The 20,601-nt window shown below is 31.4% G+C and overlaps 1 protein-coding gene across 1 annotated transcript in view; it reads left to right on the plus strand.

Moving 5' to 3' along the window:
* unc-13-4A (BAI1 associated protein 3) overlaps positions 1-20,601 on the plus strand; it is a 218,672-nt gene that overhangs the window by 32,841 nt on the left and 165,230 nt on the right. Inside the window, exon 2 of the mRNA XM_085959557.1 lies at positions 2,089-2,350. Within this exon, the coding sequence (XP_085815683.1) occupies positions 2,089-2,350 (262 nt within the window). The remainder of the gene's footprint in view (positions 1-2,088; positions 2,351-20,601) is intronic.

Below are 20,601 nucleotides of genomic sequence, written 5' to 3' on the forward strand. Positions count from 1 at the left end.
CCAGGCCAGGATCTTTGGCGGGCCCCCTACCTATCACTAAGGTTAAAGACCGTCTGACGCTCTACAGTGGCGTTTTCTAAATGATGTTCGAGGTCAATAAAAATTCAGTGTATTTTTAGCGATTACTAACACATCGAATTATGGAGTTGTCGAGTATCAACACATAATAACCAATAATTGCATCGCACAGCCATATATTTTAAAATAGTAATAATCCTAGTAATAAGCCCCGCAGGCGACTTTTTTAAGCTATTCGAGCATATATTTTAAGATGGGTGCTTATCTCAATTATGTGGTCGACCCACCACGCCTCCCCCCACCCCTGACGCCGGGCCCATAGGCTAGAGCCCTGTAAGCCCTCTCTTTGTGGGGGCCATGGTCTTGACCATATTTTTAATGGTTTCTGCCTACCATAGTATTATTATAATATATCTATACGTAGGCGACCGACATAATCTAAGTTGTCGATATTGGCATCTAAAATATAGGCGCATATCTTAAGGATTTACGCTTCTAATTATGGTTCTGCATCACCCTTCAACTAACTAAAGTACATACGTATGTATAAGATGAATATAAGTAGATAATATAGCATAAAGAAAGGGAGTCGAAATAAATTCTTCTAACCTAGAATAATATAAGTATATCAAATTCAAACAAGCGGTGATCTACTATCTAGTATTAATATTACCTAATATTATATTCTTCAACTTTAACAAACATAATTATATTTGATTGAGGACATTGCATTTTTAAAACACGGGGATTCACATCATCTCTTTCTATCACTGAGTGATACGATGCGATAGGCCGTGAGTAGTGAAATACGAATCGCGTAATATGACGAGGTTACTTAGGCTTCGGTGTGACTAATTTCAAAACGACTTTCGAATAAGCTAGTTGAGAAAATTAAAATAGTTATGGTCAATGCTTCCTATTCAAACCGCATATTATATTAAAACTGAATGTATACTTTTTTTTTTACATATTGACGATTAAATTCCTATGTGGTGCCTTTGGTGCGATCGATCAAAATCCATCTCACTTTCGATCGCATTGTACATGTCTACTATATTAAATCACCTGATATGGGACCCAAAAAATTGATCTATTCTCAAGCTTCCTTTGAACTACGAAATGGAAATTGGAATTATAAACATACGCAGCACATATTCAATGTTTTGGAAAAGATATGCTACCTAAATAACGGGTTACTCTCCAAGATCCTCGCGGACAATATTCCCTCAGTAACTGTAATAAAATATACAATATGAAAATGGACTATAATTACTATATTAAGAGTTAACAACGGACGTTCCACTACGTAATTACAGTGAGAAGGATATATATACAACCGTATTTATACACTTAATTATAATGGAAAGCAGACAGAGAAAGATACAGAACCTAATATATGATAACACCATATAAAGGCATCGTATATGTAAAACACAGATCTTTAGAATATGGTTTAACTTTGACAGGAAATTCCGATACAATGCAGCCTTTAATAAAATCTATGTAAATGTTGTTACCATCATGACAATGCGTCGGTGGGGCTCTTAACTCAATTATTATGAAGCGGATAACTTGCTCTAAAAATGCTCGTTTGATTTTTGCAAATTTTAAAGTACGCGCCGTTTATGTCACCCATTGAAAAGACTTATTAGAAGACGTCTAAGGGATTAATGTTTAAGGCGTTTTCATCTACCTCGATCAGTTAGATCAGTTATAGGTACATCAAATGCGATCGACGCGATCATTTCTTTTACGGGACGACGTAGGGCATTTAGTAATGTCGAGTACATTCCAATATGTATGTTAATTATTAAAAATTAATGACAACCGTGAAAAAGTACCATATTATAAATGTACTTAGTCATTTATTTTGAATAAATAATGTGTTTTATAGAACTCCAACCATAAATAAAACTCCCCTTATCAATAATTATTATATCACTCTTATAATCCTCTGCCGTCCGTAAAAAAGTGAACAAAAGTCTAAAGGGTTACAGTGAATAAAACTACTGAATTATGTATTTTAGAATAATACTTTAAATTATCATACTAATTCTATTTTTATTTCAGGATTTCCAAAGGTAGTCCCGGCGCCCGGAACAAGCGCCCTAGTTGGGCGTCGCCGCACTCTTGAATGTCTCGCACCGTCGCCACTTCCAAGGGGTAGTGGTGCTCGAGGAGGCTCTCTCAGACAACCTCGGAGAGACCAACCCAACGCTGGTGGACCAGCGTCTCCGTCTCCGCACCACCTTACCCCTGCGCATAAGCCACCATTAGCCTTCTGCCGGAGACGTTTGTCCTGGCCTGAGGTTGATCAGCATGCCACTTCAGGGTAAGTAAAATATCAATACTAGAATAGTACCACTGCCGGTTGTTCTGTTAGGCCTTAAATTACATGATAATTTGTGTGGATCTTCAATAATATTATGTTATTCAACAACTTAATATTATCAGCATGAATATGTTGACCTGGTTGATTTTTATAAATGTGTAATTTTGCACAGTTCACACCGACGAATAAACAGTGAGTAATGACTTAGAAAAACGGCAATCACCCTTGGGCCGGGCCCTTAGTTAGCTACCTGAAAACATTTATTTTATCATTTTGGAGACTAGGAAAAACAAAATATATATTGTCCGACAAGAAATTGGCGATAACGGGAAGTCGCTGTAATCACATGTAGAAGACTTCAAGTGACGTATCCGTCATGGCAGCAACGCATGCTAAATTGTTTGTTGCATGTTTAAATGTTGTATATGCTCACCTTTTACATGCTTCTACTTGTCTTCTTTGCAATAAGCCAAACGTTTACTAATACTAATTCTAATATCACTCCTGACCGTTTTAGACATATTTCATTATAAAAAGTTTCAAATTACGTAAATTGACAGATTCGTACACCACGGAAGCGTAAATTGAAATGATAAATTTGAGAACGTTCCTCACTTGAAAACAAAAGTGTGATTAGGCGCCCTGGAAGGGATTGTTAGTTCACAGTTTTAGCACGTAGACGAGAAGTACTTGTTCGACAGTAGGTACTCGTATGTAAATTTTCTACAGATATTTATACAATAAGTTTTTTAAAAACCACGAGATCGTATCTAATGTTATTATTTTTGCTAACGAGTATTGTAAAACTACATAACACATGCAACATTCTAAACTTAATTCCATTATTTCAAATTCCGGGGTAATATTGCATTGACGGTACTGAAATATACTCATCCCTTGTTTGTTTGTAATGAAAAAAATACCGGGTAAAATAATTCAGATTTAGATTTTTTTTCCATTTTATCAAAATAATATAAAAAGAGTCTTATTTAGGCATAATATTTATTCACATCCGAGTGACTTGCAGACAATATCTACTTCGCGTGATTGGAGGAAGTACTCTAGATCGTTTGCGTATTAAAACAACATCTGAAGCGAAAACTCTCGCTTCCTTGCTCTCCAATGGCAAGTTTACAGAGGTCACAATGGCATGGCTGCCTTGGATTAAGAGCCTCGCAATTGAGGTAGTACAAAGTGGTTCGTCCGGAGTTATTTGCACCCTATTTTAAGTTTAACGTATGACTTGGTAATTTTACTATGTACTGCTCGATAGGTCGTACGTACCGTTACATGTTACATTAATATATAATATAATGGAGTAATATATAATAGATCATTTAAATTGATAATTGCCCTGTTTATAAAATAACCAAAAATCGAGTAATTTTATGCGGTTAACCATTCTTAGCACCTATATTAAGAAACAACTGCCTAGTTCAAAATGAAATAATGTATTATATAAGTTTAGTAGTATTAAATTCGTTTACTACTCGACAGTTAACTGATAACCTTTTTGGAATGCAAATAGATTTTCAAAAATTCCGATCTACTCACATCATGTGTACCTGCTTATTCAAAGTTTAACATATTATAATTGATTAAGTGTACTGCTTTAGTAAAACGTCTGGAAACGACTGAGCGCACTTGACGGATTTTGTATTTTAATTTGAAATGATTTAAGTTTTGTACAATTTTTTTGAGTAAGTATTTTTTTATTACTTCAGTTTCACCTTTCGACATTTTCATGCACTATGTGCAGCACATGCACAGTGGGTAAACAGATAATGCACATCTAGATAACAAATTCATTCAATAAAATAGTGTCAAAACATCACAATTATATTAAGGCGTATAAAATCATGTATTGTAAATTTGAAGTGCTGTGAAATATCGTAGTTTATTATAATATATCTAAATTTTAGATATTTAACAACCCTACAAAAATGTCATTACTCATTAACTATGGCACTAGATAAAGTATTAAAGATTTAATAAAAATCGGTAATGAAACATGTCACTAAATATCTATGTATCCTCAGTCGATACATTGATCTAAGTAATATTTCTTTAAATGTATCGAGAATGTTTTATAAGGGTTTGAATAAAACAAAATTTTACTATCTAGTATACGATAAAGTATTTTGCAAAGGTTTGAGAAGCACGTAATTATGGCTCCACGATTAAAACTATAATTAAAATATCCCACTGTGGCTAGACGGGATTCAGCTAAAATTTATTTTATGGCGCTGTAAATAATTCGATCTTGATAATGTTTCAGGTTTAACGTAAAATTATGCTTAAAATAGCAACTTTTAGATACTCTTACATTCTGAAAAGGGTGCAGATATATTTTTCATATACTTACCTACATATTATATACTGTACTAATACAAGTAAACATCACAAATTTTAAGCTCAATTCATGACGGGAAAAGGTACTGATATTAAAAAGGGAAGTAGTACTAATATTACACTTAGGAAAACACATTTCAAATTAATATACATATATATGTATAGTTACGTGTTCATATATAGATATATTATATATATATCAGTGGTGAGGGGTGGAGGTAGGCAGTTAAGATCCGACATAAATAGTACAGACTAAGCTTTGTCAGTCAAACTTATCTGTTCATATTGAACTAAGAATACAATTTGCAGATGGTGCTGGTTAGTTTTTAAATTTCAAATAAACCCTGCCTGTGGGCGATCCGATAAAAATTGTGCACATTTTTTCAGTAATACTTATTTGTTTTTGTTGAATTAAGAATACATTTATTACATATCGGATTGGTTAGTTTTTTTAAATTTATTAACGGCCCACGTGCTCGTCGCAGGTCAAAATTGAGTTTTTATTGTATTTTCAAACCATGATCCTGGACACTCCTTAAACGTTGTAGATAATCTATTTATATAATTTTGAAGCCTTATTATCCTTTATAGTTATTTTAAACATTTGATGACTGCATAAAGTATTTTTGTTACATAAAATAGTATTCTTTTAAACCTCTCGCTCTAATGTTTTAGAATAAAGTCATATTTCAGTACATAACTGTGCAGTGGTGTTAAGATTTTTTACATTTATTAATTTTTAAACGCATTTATAAAACCATTACTATAATTTATTACGAGATAATTTTTGTAAAATATTCACGATAAAAAATTATATTGATAATCTCTGTGATCCCAAATTTGACAAGAATTAGGCATTTTACTATTCAAAAAATCGGCAAGATTAACACATTTGAAGATGATTCTAAAGATACTTATTATAAGCTATGTCTTTGACCATTCAAGTGAGATAAACATCTTATGAATAATGATTGCTTTATAATAATTATTGACCTAAGAATAAGGTAGTGTTTTTTTGAAATACGCCATTTCTTTTGCCATTCCCCAGTGGTTAAGCTACAACATACGGCCGTAGCCATAAATTGACAAACTATAATTGAAGTAGGGAGTAAAATGATATTGACACGCGCGTTAACATAATTATCTCGTAATAAATTATACTAATGGTTTTATAAATGCGTCTAAAAAATAATAAATGTAAAAAATCTTAACACCACTGCACAGTTATGTACCGAAATATGACTATATTCCAAAACATTAGAGCGAGAGGTTTAAAAGAATACTATTTTATGTAACAAAAATACTTTATGCAGTCATCAAATGTTTAAAATAACTATAAAGGATAATAAGGCTTCAAAATTATATAAATAGATTATCTACAACATTTAAGGAGTGTCCAGGATCATGGTTTGAAAATACAATAAAAACTCAATTTTGACCTTCGACGAGCATGTCCCCCCTTTAGCCCTGCCTAAGCCAAACTACAATAAATACAAAATATTGTGTAGGCATAAATATATATACATGATAAAAAAAAAATTACTTTTATATACTCTGACAGGTTATATAGGCAGGCTATATAGGCAGGTTTAATTGAAATCTTAGTTCAAAAGTTTGCCGCAATTAGTACGTCATCATGTAACATAAAGGATAAATTTAATGCGGGGCGTAAACCCAAGAGATGCAGAGTTCGATTCCCTGCCGAGGTGGCTTACTTTTTTCAAAAAAGATTTTTTCTATTGGTTATAATATATTTTGTTTTTCAAAATTATGTACATTTTTAACAAATACATTTGACAGACAAAGTTTAGAGTGCACTATTTCTGCCGTATCTTAACAGTCTACCTCCACCCCTTGCCACAACCGCCGCTTTACCAACGAGGCCAACACGGGTATAAGCTCCTCACGCCTAACTACTGGAGTTGATATAATATGTCGAGCCATTCAAATTCAACGCCGGTATTAAATTTCGCAAAATAATGACAAGCAATTACGGTTACCTTGAGTTAACTAATTTTAATAAATTGTATTCATTCTTATTATTATGACTATTGAACCAATGCAAAATGCCATCAGTAGAATACAATTTTCCGTCAACTGAGAGATTTTTTCTGTAGTTACCATTTTAACCTATACCTAATACTAATAATAATTTTGTATATATTATCATATTTCTTTAATATTTACACATGCTGTCTTTTCCACTTTCTTGTTATATTAGTTGTTATTTGTAATTAAGATATTTTTATATATTTGTATTTATTATGTATTATGGCGCATTGGCCAATAGCTGTAATGCCGTAATACTCTTTTTTATAAATAATTAAATAAAAAAAATAATTAAATATAATAAATAATTCTGCCATTCAACTAAGTCCTGAGACAGCGGATAAGCATAACAATCCAAAGAGGCATTGCGGTCGCTAATATACTCTTGAGGTATCCATTATATTTGTTACTTAGAGAAACCTAGTATATCAATAGTTTCATAATTATTATTTTATTGGTTTATATATATTATGTCGTTTAATTTTACACCTTTTGTCACTTATTTTGTTTTACAATTTTATTATTATTACTGTTTCTCTATGTAGTTTATTAATTCTCTATCTATCTCAATGTAACGGCTTATTTGAAATAATAAAATACAAGTAATCCTTGAATAATAATACTTATATATTTATATTTAAATAAAAAAAATGAATATGCATTAAGAGATTTACGTGGAAAGTATGATATTACTCATTAAATCATGACTAACACAGATCATGTACATCTTTTGTAATAACAGTACAATATTATGTGATAGCATCGACACGTATAAGTTATGAAGTTATGGTAGAATGCATTCTTTGGAATTGTCACAATGATTTCCTCTCTTGTGAGCCTGCTTCTGCATTTCTATTCTCAAAGCATGCAGCGTCGAGGTGCCGACGACGTCTTGGGTTGGCGGCGTCGATCGAGTGGCGTCGTTATTTCCGCTAGCGCATTCTTGCCATGCGATTGCACACTATTTTTAGATCCTTTAATATTTATCAGCATCCCTCGTCTTTTCAACCTTTCTATTCCAGTTTAAAATAAACTATGTTAAGCATGTATATTTATATTAAGTATATGGTTGTGAGATTATGTATCAATAAATTAATAAATAAGTTAGAGTTAGAATACCTCAGAAATATGCATATAAGAAAAAAAATATTCTGAACGGAAAGCGAACCTACATCTAATATAATATAGCAATCAACGAGTCTGTGAGAATTCAGCATAATCCGTGACATACAAATCAATCGCGGAAATATTATTAAATTATTTTTATATACATTGTTTACTAACAGGCCATCAGCGTATCGGTTAATGCTTACTCAGTGAGAAATGCGAACGGCGGAAAATAAAATCTTCTTAGTACATACATCCTTAGCAAACGAATCTAATTACCAATTTCAAGTAAAAACTTTTACCTCACTAATATTACCGAAAGCATGGGATACTCATTGTAAGCATTATTCAATCGTGATGAGTTCAATAAAAAGGTTAGGTATCACGATTCAACGAATATCTTAATCCGCATTTTATTTTTTTGTAGAGAAGTGTCACTCTGTATCATCGTGCCTCCGCCAAAAATATCTTCCTCGCTATTATCTTTTATTATTGTACCTATGTAAACTGGACTTGTCAATCTGTAAAATAAACACGCAACCGCTCTCAATAATCATACTTCAGTTCTGCAATCATCTCCACATCATACCTTCACACGCTTACTTCCGAAAATACATACCAGCCAATGTGCTTAAGAAATTGAATAACCATGTGCAATATTAATAAAGCCGTAATTTCCTAACAACTGTGCATACGTTACGTACATATGTTACGGTAATATTGTATGAAAACTAGAATAACTAAATTTAGTACTTACTTGTACTGCATTTTCTAGCTAATTATCTAAGGAAGTATAAACATTAGGTACATATGTATTGGCGGAGATAGACTCTGAAAATGAGATTGTGGTTTTTCTCTTTTTTCTGACGCTTTATACGCTATGTTGTGTGAATTAAAACTCTGTCATTATCGATAGTTTTGACTGATGTGTCCCTAATAACCAAAGTTGCACTACTAACCTACCATTGGTGATACTATTTGGGAGAGTAATAATAGATATTGATAAATTCCATCTATATGAAGTCAAGTGTTAGATAGATGTAGTTTTATAAGTTTTTTTTAAAACGAACTACCTACTTATCAGTCGATGTGAAGGCTTTAAATTTGTAATTTGACTAGTTTATTATGTGAAATAAATTAAATTAAAATTAAGAACATTCATGATTGGTACCCATGCAGCTCTACTAAACTGTCTTCCGATAAAGGATGGCACAAGAAAAAAGTTTTTAAGATAAGTGAAATCATACATGTATAGACAATTTTAAAATAGATAATTATAAAATAATTTTAAATGTTCATTATTGGATTAAAATATTCCAAAGTACCTTCCACTCTTCTTGATATCTAGTTCTATGTTAGCAAGTACTTCTGCCTAATATGATGATTTCGTAAATCTAGTAAGTTTTATAACACTCTTGTGATCGTTTATTCTCCATAGGATATCACTGTATAAGTGTTTTAATTTTATTCAGTGATTTACATAATCCAATTATGAATTTACCATTGTTAACTAATAACTTGTAGTATTCTTTATAAAGTTGCCAAATTTTTATATCATGTTAATTTTCAACATTCCGAATATCTTTAGTACCTACCTATGTGAATATGAATATTTTGTAAATGATGGTAGGTAGTGAAACATACAATTGAAACGAGCATGCTTGCTTAATTATTAATCACACATTGAGGTTCCCAAACTACCCCCGGTCGTAATCAATCGTATCATGGTAACCTTCTTTTGAATGTGAAGCATTAGTATTTTTTACGACTGCAAATATCTCAAGAACAGTTACTTACCTTACCCAAAATTGAGGTCACCATGTACACAAATGTGCTTTGACAGAATTTACATTACCTTAAATTAAGAGTATCCATGGGAGAGAGGAACATGAAGAGGTAAAACTTGCTTAAAAAAAATTAACAAAAGCTTATACAAATCTGTCGAATAATGTAAATGAAACGATTTTCCGTTGGGTTTCTAAATGCAATAAAATTAGCTTTTGTGGCGAACAGGTCGGACAGTCCGATGGGCCAAAGTACTAGTTGGACCGACTTGAGCAACTCTTCCCTTTCCGTACACACTTTACGACATTCCCAGAGGATGTGTTTTGCATCCTGTATTTCTCTACCACATGCACATGTTAAACGGGTAACAAGACCAACCGCATAGAGCCTGATAGCCTTAACTGATGTAATAGTCCGAAGTAGTGACGTCTCGTGGGAGTAGGCAGATTGAGCGTCACTTGGGGGCCGCAGTTACTCGAAGGGCGGCAAATCGAGGAGAATCAGTTGTTATATATAGAAATAGGTACCAAAACTTAGTAATAACGGAAATATCTTTCCATCGGCCCACTGGTTGTGTATGTTGATAATGTCAGTTTCGCGATGCCTAGTTTACTACCGTTGTCATTGGACGCCACTCCTTGATGGCCAGCAATGATATGTACAGATTTGCAAATTATATTACACACATACCTAATTAATTTATCCAAATATTTTTGCAGTCACTCGCGAGTTTTGAAAGTTTTCAGGTGTATTTTTAAATGTATCTGAAACCGTAGACTCGCAATATTGTAAATTAGATTTTTTGGTACTTATATATTTAATTAGTAATGTATCCATTAAACAATTTTTTTAGATTTTGGAGTTATGAAAGGATGATAAAAAATACTGTATAAAAAATGGGGCTGAATTTTGTCTTTGGACGTCACTGGCTGGTGTCAAAATGGTTATTCCCATTTTCTATTTAATATTTGGAATAAAACAAAAATGTACTAATAAATCACACAATATAATGTATTGTGACCTCGCCGATAACTGAATCTGGAATCCTTGGTATCAGAAACCAGTTCTCTGGGTATTGGTCGAAGAGATCATACATCATAATAATGTAAAGATTATTTTGAGAAATTATATATAAGTAAAATAAACATAGCCGCGTTTAATATTACGTACAACCTTCTATTCTCCAGATTGGCCGTAATTTGCTTTCTTATCCCTTTTGCAAAGCTTCGCAAATACTTCTCAATGATTTTGGGTAAATATTTGTTTATCACTTGGAAATCTTCAAGCTGGAATCGCGAAATCTTTGATGTAAAATAATTGATATCAAGAGAAACGAACATTCAACAAAAAATAAGTTGAATACAAACACAAATTCGACTCAGTGCTATATTATAATATAATCCGTATGTTTTACAATCGGACTTATTACAATAATTGGATAATATAGATTATTTAAAATTACACGTGTCGTAGAAACATAAAACAAGAAGAATGTTAGTATTATCTTTACGAGAACATTTTTATTTAAGGATTTATTTAACGTGAAAAAATGAACATTGAGATAAGAATAATATTCAACCATACTAAAATACAATAGATATATTAAAATTATGGCAAATACAGGATACAATAATATTATGTTGTGTGAGTTAATCTAAAACTAAAATATAAAGTTTACCATGAATTCTTAATGTAAGAGAAATCAAAAAAATATGAGAAGAGTAACGTGGCATGGAAAGATGCATATTGTGCATAGCGCGTCAAGATCACAAAATAAATCAATGGATAAAGATCCCGACAGGAGCTCGTGATGATATAGAGGTCGCTGAGCAGATAAAATGGCAATGTGCTGAACATGTCGCTGGGCGGACAAATGCCGTCATACAGTGGTACCCAAGCGGTACTAAACGCTCACAAGGACTCCCCAAGCCCCGCTGGATAGACAAACTCATCAAGTTTGGTGGATGTACGTGGCAGCAAATAGCTAGGGATTATTCTTCCCTGCTAAATAAAAAGACAACGTTTTTGGTTTTGTGAAATGAGAACCCAAATTTTAAACTACCTTTTCTCTTTTTCTCTTATATTAGTAAAATTATTGGATTGTTTTGACATATTCTCTAAATTGACGGTGTATATTTAGAGATATCTTTTTACTTAGCAGGGCAGTATTTATTTCAATATAAACATAAAAATACAAACAAACCTTTACATATATGAGATACATATACACAGTGATAATATATATTTTTTTTTACTAAAAACTATTATTTCAAATCTATAACTTGTAAAATATTATAAAAAAATATTTCATTACAATAAATACTGTAGTTTTTCGTCAATCATTAAATATAAAATATTATTTTGAATTATACTCGGATAAACTTTTTGTTGGAGTTTGTAATTTTATTTATTCATAATTTATGCGAAAATTAAATATGTCCACTATTATTATTCAGATATGGTGATTTTATGTATTTTAGTCGTTTGTTTTGTAATAAATACCAAATCACAGCGATCGATTTTATAGGATAAATTATAATTTTGTTAATTTCTTAGTAAGTTAATACGCCATGAAACTGAATCACGATCTAATAAATTGTGTAAGTCTTAATACGTTAATCTAATTCTGACCGACCATGATTAGCGATTGGTAAACCAATTAATAAATTACGTCAAAGGCATTAACGAGACGAAGTCAAGGAAGAAGATTAAACCGTTTTATCCCCAGTCAATATATGGTCGGTCACTGAAATCTAGAGTAATGGTACAAAGTTAATTATACATAATAATATGTGTGTTTACTACTTGCGACGATTACCTAGCAGACAAAAGTTACCAAACTTAATACGAATGGATTATATTCTGAATAAGTAAGTAGTTATCATGAAACATTTTCAACAACTCACTCATATAATCGTACAACTTATATCATCATCATCAACAGGGGTAGATCCATTACTGGAATCGCGAAATCTTTGATGTAAAATAATTGATATCAAGAGAAACGAACATTCAACAAAAAATAAGTTGAATACAAACACAAATTCGACTCAGTGCTATAATATAATATAATCCGTATGTTTTACAATCGGACTTATTACAATAATTGGATAATATAGATTATTTAAGATTACACGTGCCGTACAAACATAAAACAAGAAGAATGTTAATATTATCTTTACGAGGACATTTTTATTTAAGGATTTATTTAACGTGAAAAAATGAACATTGAGATAAGAATAATATTCAACCATACTAAAATACAATAGGTATATTAAAATTATGGAAAAAACAGGATACAATAATATTACAGGATAATATTACAGGATACAGTAATTTTTCCTTCACGTATTGTGGTCATTTAAGGTACCACTGCACAATTGAATTTACCTAGCGGTTATCCAGCCATTGCCATTTTGTCTACTTAACGATCTCTAATACGTTGCGTACTTTTATCTACTTCTTTATACATTAGTTTTTTGTAGTATTTTTACGCTATGCCCAACATGCATCCCATGCCACGTTGTAATACTCAGAACGTTTATATTTATCTTACATTAAAAGTCGATGTTTCACAGGAATACGTAAATTCTTGTAGCATACATTGGTTGAATACTTTACCCTTATTAAGGCACAATGGAAGGTCACTTTTGAAGATACTATTTGTGCCATTGATGAGGATTGCTTTTGGTTGAGAAAGGCAGTTTATCATTACTTTGTCTTCGAGAAATTTATCTTCAAACCTACTATGCGGCTTTTATTTGCAAGCTCCTGTGTCATATTCTGAAGGACTTCTGGGTTGGTTCAATTATATATACGTTTTGTGTACCCAATACTTATATAACAGTATATAAAGCTTTGTACAGGATATGATAAAAATAATAAACCAACATAGTTCGATAATTGCCGTCTTATTATCGAACACGGCACATTCTTCAGCAAAGAAATTCATCTTATTTCTGGTGTTTTTTCATCAACTACTTTCCTCTGAATGATTAACTGATTGCAGTGCTTAAATTGACATTTTGTATGGTGTAGCCAGATTTCCATTTCCTTTATGTGCATAAATTAAGAGTTTTTTTTAAATATATTTACGCATATGTACATATTGTAGCAAGAATTATTATTTGAAATAATATATAAACAATTTGTACTATAGACATTATGTACTAGTTTCTTGGCTATATAATTCAAATAGCATAGCGATTAGACACCATTTTATGGCTAATAGGTTTTCGTGAAATTTGGAGATTTCAGGGTAACGTGAACTCCTAAAGTCGCATTTAGCTAGAACGTCGCTCGACGAGTAGATAGCCGCTAGACAACAAGTTATTGTCTAGCATATACATTTCTACTGAAGACCACTAAACACCTCCATTACAAGTCCGTGGAACATACAACTTGCAGAAACTGGTAGTTGTAAAGATGATTTAAATTTAAATATATGGTATTTTAAAAACCAAACAAACGATCCAACCAATTGTCCCGAACCTCTTACTTAGCCTTTGTAAATAAAAAGCTCGAAGAAATTGTATTATATTTTTTTATTTTACCAACGAGTGGCACTCGCATTTTTCGGAACTTTAAAACATGGTTTAATTACAATTGAATATAATCTCATAGATATCATTAGTAATGCTAAACCTATTACCAATTACCATTAAATAAATTAAACTATTGCTTTACAAGTCAAAATATACGTTAAATAGTTATTAAGTATCGAGTCTTTGCCACTGGAATGTTTAGCATGATGACAAATCTAGTATGTAAACTTGTAGCTGGTTCATTTGTGATAGAGTGGATGTGGTACTTATATTATGCAAGTACCCAAAACATTGCGTTTCAACTTTCAACTTGTTTCCAAAGGGCCACTTGTTTGAAGCCGCTAACTATTCTATGTGGTGATACTGCCTACAACGATTTAGTTACAAACTAAATGCCATAGGGGATTCGGCTAAGTGCCAAACATTGGATATACTTAGTATTTATAGACTGCCTGTATAAATACTTACTGTAATAACAATATGATGTCGCACGTAAGTTGAAATATATGAAGATGCTTTGGGTGAAATTATTTGATTTTAGTAAAAGCTATAGAACTCTATAGAAAGTTTATGCATGCAAGTATTATGAATTATTACGGTCCTCAGTCACAAAGGTTAAACGTAACGATGTTTAAAAATTTACAAATAATCTAATTATCATATCTTTCTCAAATAGAGTAATAATTTTAAAATGCTTATAATTAATGTTGGGTTAAACATTAATCATGCTCATATATAGAACAACATTTTAAACCCTAGTTGCTCCAAATTCATTACGATTTTCCAGTTGAAAATTTCCACCCCCTCCAATCAATTATGACATATTTTAATTATAACTTTTCACATACACACATTACCACCAAATCAACCGTTCTCCTACCACATAGTATTGACTATAATAGTTATAATATTACACAAAAATCAATAAAATTAATAAAAAAAACATGCCTAAATAACTGTAGACGAAAATATAATGTTATGTTTTACCTTTATGCTACGATAATATAATTATATTAATGATAATAAAAACAAAACAAAATAATGGTTAGGTGCGTAATATTACATATTAGCTTCAATCGTGCTTTATTATAATGTATACTTATAAGAAACATTTGCATACAAAAAACGCTTTGATGTTTGGCTGAGCTATACAAATCAAGAATAAGTAATAATTGATAATTTTGACTTTTCAAATCATTTAGCAGACAATGCCCAACAACGTAACTTAAATCTTCATTATCACTTCCTATTAGACGTTACCATTTTTTAGAAACTTTATACATCCTGGACAGTTCAATGCTGCCACTTTTTCATTACTTTAGGCGTCCATATTCAAATCACCTGGGATGCAGTCTCACTATTTTGATCTCGGCTTTTCTCATCTTCTCTTCTTTCTGGAGATGTGATCCATCCTGCTGGTAGCTCTTCCAACATTCTATTCTATACCCCAGCATCCGATTGTTATTTGAAAGATTTTAAGTCGCTTAAGTTCGCTGAGTACCCAGCTATCAATGACAGTTGCTTTCATTTTATTTTAGATATTCGTATTCTTTACAATCTATTAGAAATCAAAAAAGTACTTGCATGTGAGATTCAAAATATGTTTTCGTAATATTTATGACAATGGGCTCGATATAAAAAAATAACTTTTATTAAAAAGCGAAATCCAAATAATTTTATTTTTATTTCTCAAAATGATTATATTTTCAAGGCAAGATATCGTTAAGATACACCTTATTTGACTAAATTATTATGTTATTTTTGATAAAAATCATATAAAAACTAATTCTGAACCCACAAATTTTTGGATCAAAAAATAACTGGGATCTGGGCTCTGCAAACATTAAGATAAATGAAGAATAGATTTTCGCTGTTCAAAAATAAAAATATAAAAACAGATAGGTTATCAAAAAAAGAATATAAATATCAGAAAATCGTAGCACGTGCACGAGTCACAAATTTAATATTTTTTGTTATTTTGTTTGACAGATCTCTCGTAAATCTGGATTATTTGAAAGAGTATTAATATAGAGATGAAAAAAAAATACTTTGAATATAGATTTGTATGATGAGAATACGTCAATCATTGAATTTTTTATTTTTATTTCATACAATATTATAGATAGTGCTTTACGAACTGTGTGCCTAGTTCTGAGATTTTTGCTGATATTGATCGATTCATTGCAGTAGAAACAAATGAATAACATTTACGGGGATACCAACATAAAAGAAAATGAAAAAATGACCAGTGGGAGGGATTTGTGGATGGTTCCACTATAAGGTAATTGATTTGGGAAATGGAGAGGGACATAGACATATTATTGCAATTGCAAAACAATTTAAAGAAAGACACATCGCTGTTCTTTCCACCAATAAAAATATTGGTCCGATGTAGATTTCAAAATTCAAATTTATTAATTTTTTCATAATTACATGAACATTACAAATTATAAATTTATGACGTTTACAACATGACATTTAAAAGGATAGACATAATATTAAAAGTGTAAAGAAGAAATAAATATATGCAATACCACAAAAATAGTATAAATCATACAAAAATTATAAAACAGATACATGGAAGTACACTAGATGAGCTAGAAATAATATAAGAATAGCTAAAAAAGAACTTATAAAACAACGCCCACCTATTATAATACTCATCCTCACATGCATAGAATATATTATCATCATCCGAAGCGATTTGGTTGAGTATAAGTATGTATATTAATATTATATAATATATTATGTAACAATGTATTTTCTCATAATAATAATCAAACTAATACTAAAATAAAATAATTACAAGATAAAAAGAACTTTTTATATACCACGTTTTTAAATTTTCTATTGAATCATATAAACTTGACCATTCTATATATTAATAAATACTTTTTTTGTACTTGATATAAATAGGTACTGAATAAATATTATAGAATACTGAAATGTCATTTTGGCATTTAATATTGATTTCCATAGTAACGCACGTTTATATTAATAATTTAGTTGCAAGGACCATCTCATTAGCAATCAATAATAGTATTTTACTTTTTACGGATTTCTCTCGAAATAAATTTTCATGCAAAACAGAATTAACTGAAAATGAATTCAATTCTACTTAAAGATGGCTAAAAGTGTTCTGATATATTCTAAAAGTTTCAAATATCTAGCTAGTCGGGAAGTTAGTTAAAAATCTATTGCAAGATTTGTACTGGATAAACAACCACCGGACACATAAGAATACGAGCTAAGAAAAACGTGGTAAAATAAAAGAAAGTAGCGCTTTTAAATTCAAAATAGAATGGAAAATCTTAATGCAATACGTTTGTTCTGAATTTAAAAATACGTTTGAATCATGAGTAGTACGTGAAATAGGAAATAGAGAGACATTCATATTATATAAGATTTCACGTAGTTATGTGTTTATATTATGATGTTGTTGGAATTTCATACTGTAAGTTCCAATGCAATTCGCAATACATGTTATATGAGTAGTGTTGTTACGTTTGAGACCGTATTGCCAACATTTGCATATTACATTCCATCCACGTTTATATTATACGAACAAACTCATACATATTGCTTACATAATACTAGACTCCATTTTCTCGTATATGAAATGTCTTCTGAGAAAATCGTGATAGTTTTCATTAGGTAGGTAATGACTTTTCTCAATTACATGTTGATAAATTCAATTTTATTTTTATATTGTTAAAATTATATCAGGTAATACAATTTCTTCTTATTCCTTCAATGTTGTATCGCTCCTTATAGATGGCCTTGTCGATAGAGCGACTATCTTCAAAACTGTGGATTTCACGTATTGTGAAAAAAATTATGTTAATTTAATGAATTTACGTTTACTCCAGCATAAGAATCGCCTTTGGATCTTGGATCCATGGGTTGGTGCGCTTGAAGAGTTATTGTAAGCGCTCTGACGTATGATGCCACGTTGCGTGTTTGGCAAGAACGATGGACCTCCACTTTCCTCTTCCAAGGGCAGATAAATACTTTTTTTTTAAAATATGAAGTGGCGCATGGAGATAACTCCGACTTCATTATGTGGCGAATTGTAGGATGCCGATCACATCATCCGGAAGTTTACTCATATGTCGGTTGAAAGGAAAAAGTTTCTCAAGTCGATCCGACCCCCAGTTGGACTGGTCGGCCATCGAGACTTGGAAAAGCTTTCAAAAAGTTTGTTTCATTTTACAGCGAGCGAGAAGGTCTTTTCTCATCGAGAATAGACCGTAATTTATTATATCAAAGCAGGAATCACGCACACTCTAGTGCACGCCAACCAATGTTTTTAGAAGTTGCTACTGGGACACTCTCAGCACAAATTTGAAGGGCGCATTACGTTCTATACGCTACTGTAGACGCCTGCATAATGAGTGTGGAAAGATGGCGGGTGCTGGAGAGAAAACCAAGTATAAGAGATGAGTCTCTTGTTAAAATTATTTTCTATTTAAATAAATCTTCTCAGAGAATAAGGTTCATTTCTCAATATGTTACTGGATCTCACTTTAACTGGCATACTATGTCAGTGAAGCGACTGAATTAATAATGACTGAAGCAAAACGATCAGCAGAGGATAGCTCCCCATGTGTAATGAGATTTTAGGAAACGGCTGTATTTTCAAAGAGTAATATTTTTTCGGCTTCACTTTCATATAAGAAGGTGAAGGAAAAAAGGAATGAAAGTGGGAAAAACTCACAATTTTTAGTAAATATTACCTATTTCTCATAATATTCAAACGCATCATATCTATAGTTTATCTGGATCGTTATATTTATAAAATTTAAATTTAAACAAACGAAGAAATAAAGAACGTTCTTTAATTTAACTTTCCATATATAATCTAGAAAGAATTTATTTTAAAATTATAATACGGTACTCAAAGTCAAATAGGAGTTTAATTTGAGATCTGTTTATTCTACCACATTTGAAAAGTTTGTCGTATTTTAAAAGACGAAAATCCTAGTACTATTTATATAAATAAGTCTTCAATTCTTCTTATTCTAGTATTATCCTCTTATTTCTGAAAATCTTATTCTACAAGATCAAACCGATGCTATAAAATACACAATATACTTTTAAATAAATCGATAAAATCCTATTTATTTTTGGAATATTTTAATATTACATAAACCTCAAACAAAGATCGAGTAGGATTCGAATTCACATATTATTAAACTGTCCGAGTGAGTAGGTACTCTTATTCATTAAACTATTAATCCAGTAATTGGCCATTAGATATAATTAACATGTTATGTAAATGTGGTAATTGAAAGGTAATTAAAAGGTTAGCAGTGAACGTGTTAACAGATTTTTTGCTCAAACTATTAGGCCTAGATGCTGGGTCTAAAGATACATTAAAAAATAACATGTCAATTAGCCGGGATTCGACCGCGGGTCCTACAAAACTATAGGCCTGTCGCGTAACCACTCGACTATCACGGGCTTTTTATAACCAAATTGAAACCAAAATTCATAATATTATAATAATATATTAATCCCAAAAGTTTCAGTATCGACAAATACACATTTTTTCTATATTTTGTACAAATGTAGGCAATTTCGGGCTTCCCGCTCTTGATTGCTCTAAAACTTTCACATTAAGTACCGCGAAAAAATGGCAGAGAGGAGTTTTTTTTATACTATAACTGGCCATGAGGCCTGTAGTGTACTGAAACAGTAGTGCAGTAGTAGAAGCAAAACGATCACATAAACACCCAAGCTTTATGAAAACTATATAAATATTTTGTGACATCACCGGGATCGAACCCAAAGCCTCCTAGTGAGACCCCAGTTCTTTACGCACTAGACCACAAGGGCCACTGATACTGGAGCCATTCCAGTCGATACTATCTACTCTATAGAAACAGCGAATCAAGATATTATTTAATTTAGTATTATATTATCCAATACTGATGATACCAAATCAGCAGCTATGGCGTAAAAATAATATTTTTTTATGTCAAAATTCAACATCACAATCCATGAATAATTTTTCAACATTATAATATCATGATTATATTATGTATTGATCCGTTTTTTTTGAATTCATCGTCACAAAACAACTTTCCCTGTTTTATTTGTCAGCTTCGAAAATAAATTCTGTAAGTGGATTTAAAAAAATTCAGATTTATGTGTTTTCAATTACTTCCTGTCAAACGTGATTTCATTTCTTCCTTAAAATCCGTTCGGTTTGTCAGCCTGTCAATTGACCAAACATTTGTTAACCAGTAGGAGGTTCATAATAACTTTTCGATAAAAAAAACTTGAATCGAAAATTGAACTTTCATGGTAAACGTGGAGGCGATTGTCAATTTTTTTGTTTAATGAGTTTCTATGTTTACATCAATGTCAATATTCTTTACATACTAAACAAATTATCATTTTATAACGTTT

This window comes from Rhyacophila brunnea, unplaced genomic scaffold, assembly GCF_057557595.1.
Source record: "Rhyacophila brunnea isolate RB1 unplaced genomic scaffold, BYU_Rbru_1.0 scaffold_9, whole genome shotgun sequence".
In the NCBI taxonomy this organism is placed as follows: domain Eukaryota; kingdom Metazoa; phylum Arthropoda; class Insecta; order Trichoptera; family Rhyacophilidae; genus Rhyacophila; species Rhyacophila brunnea.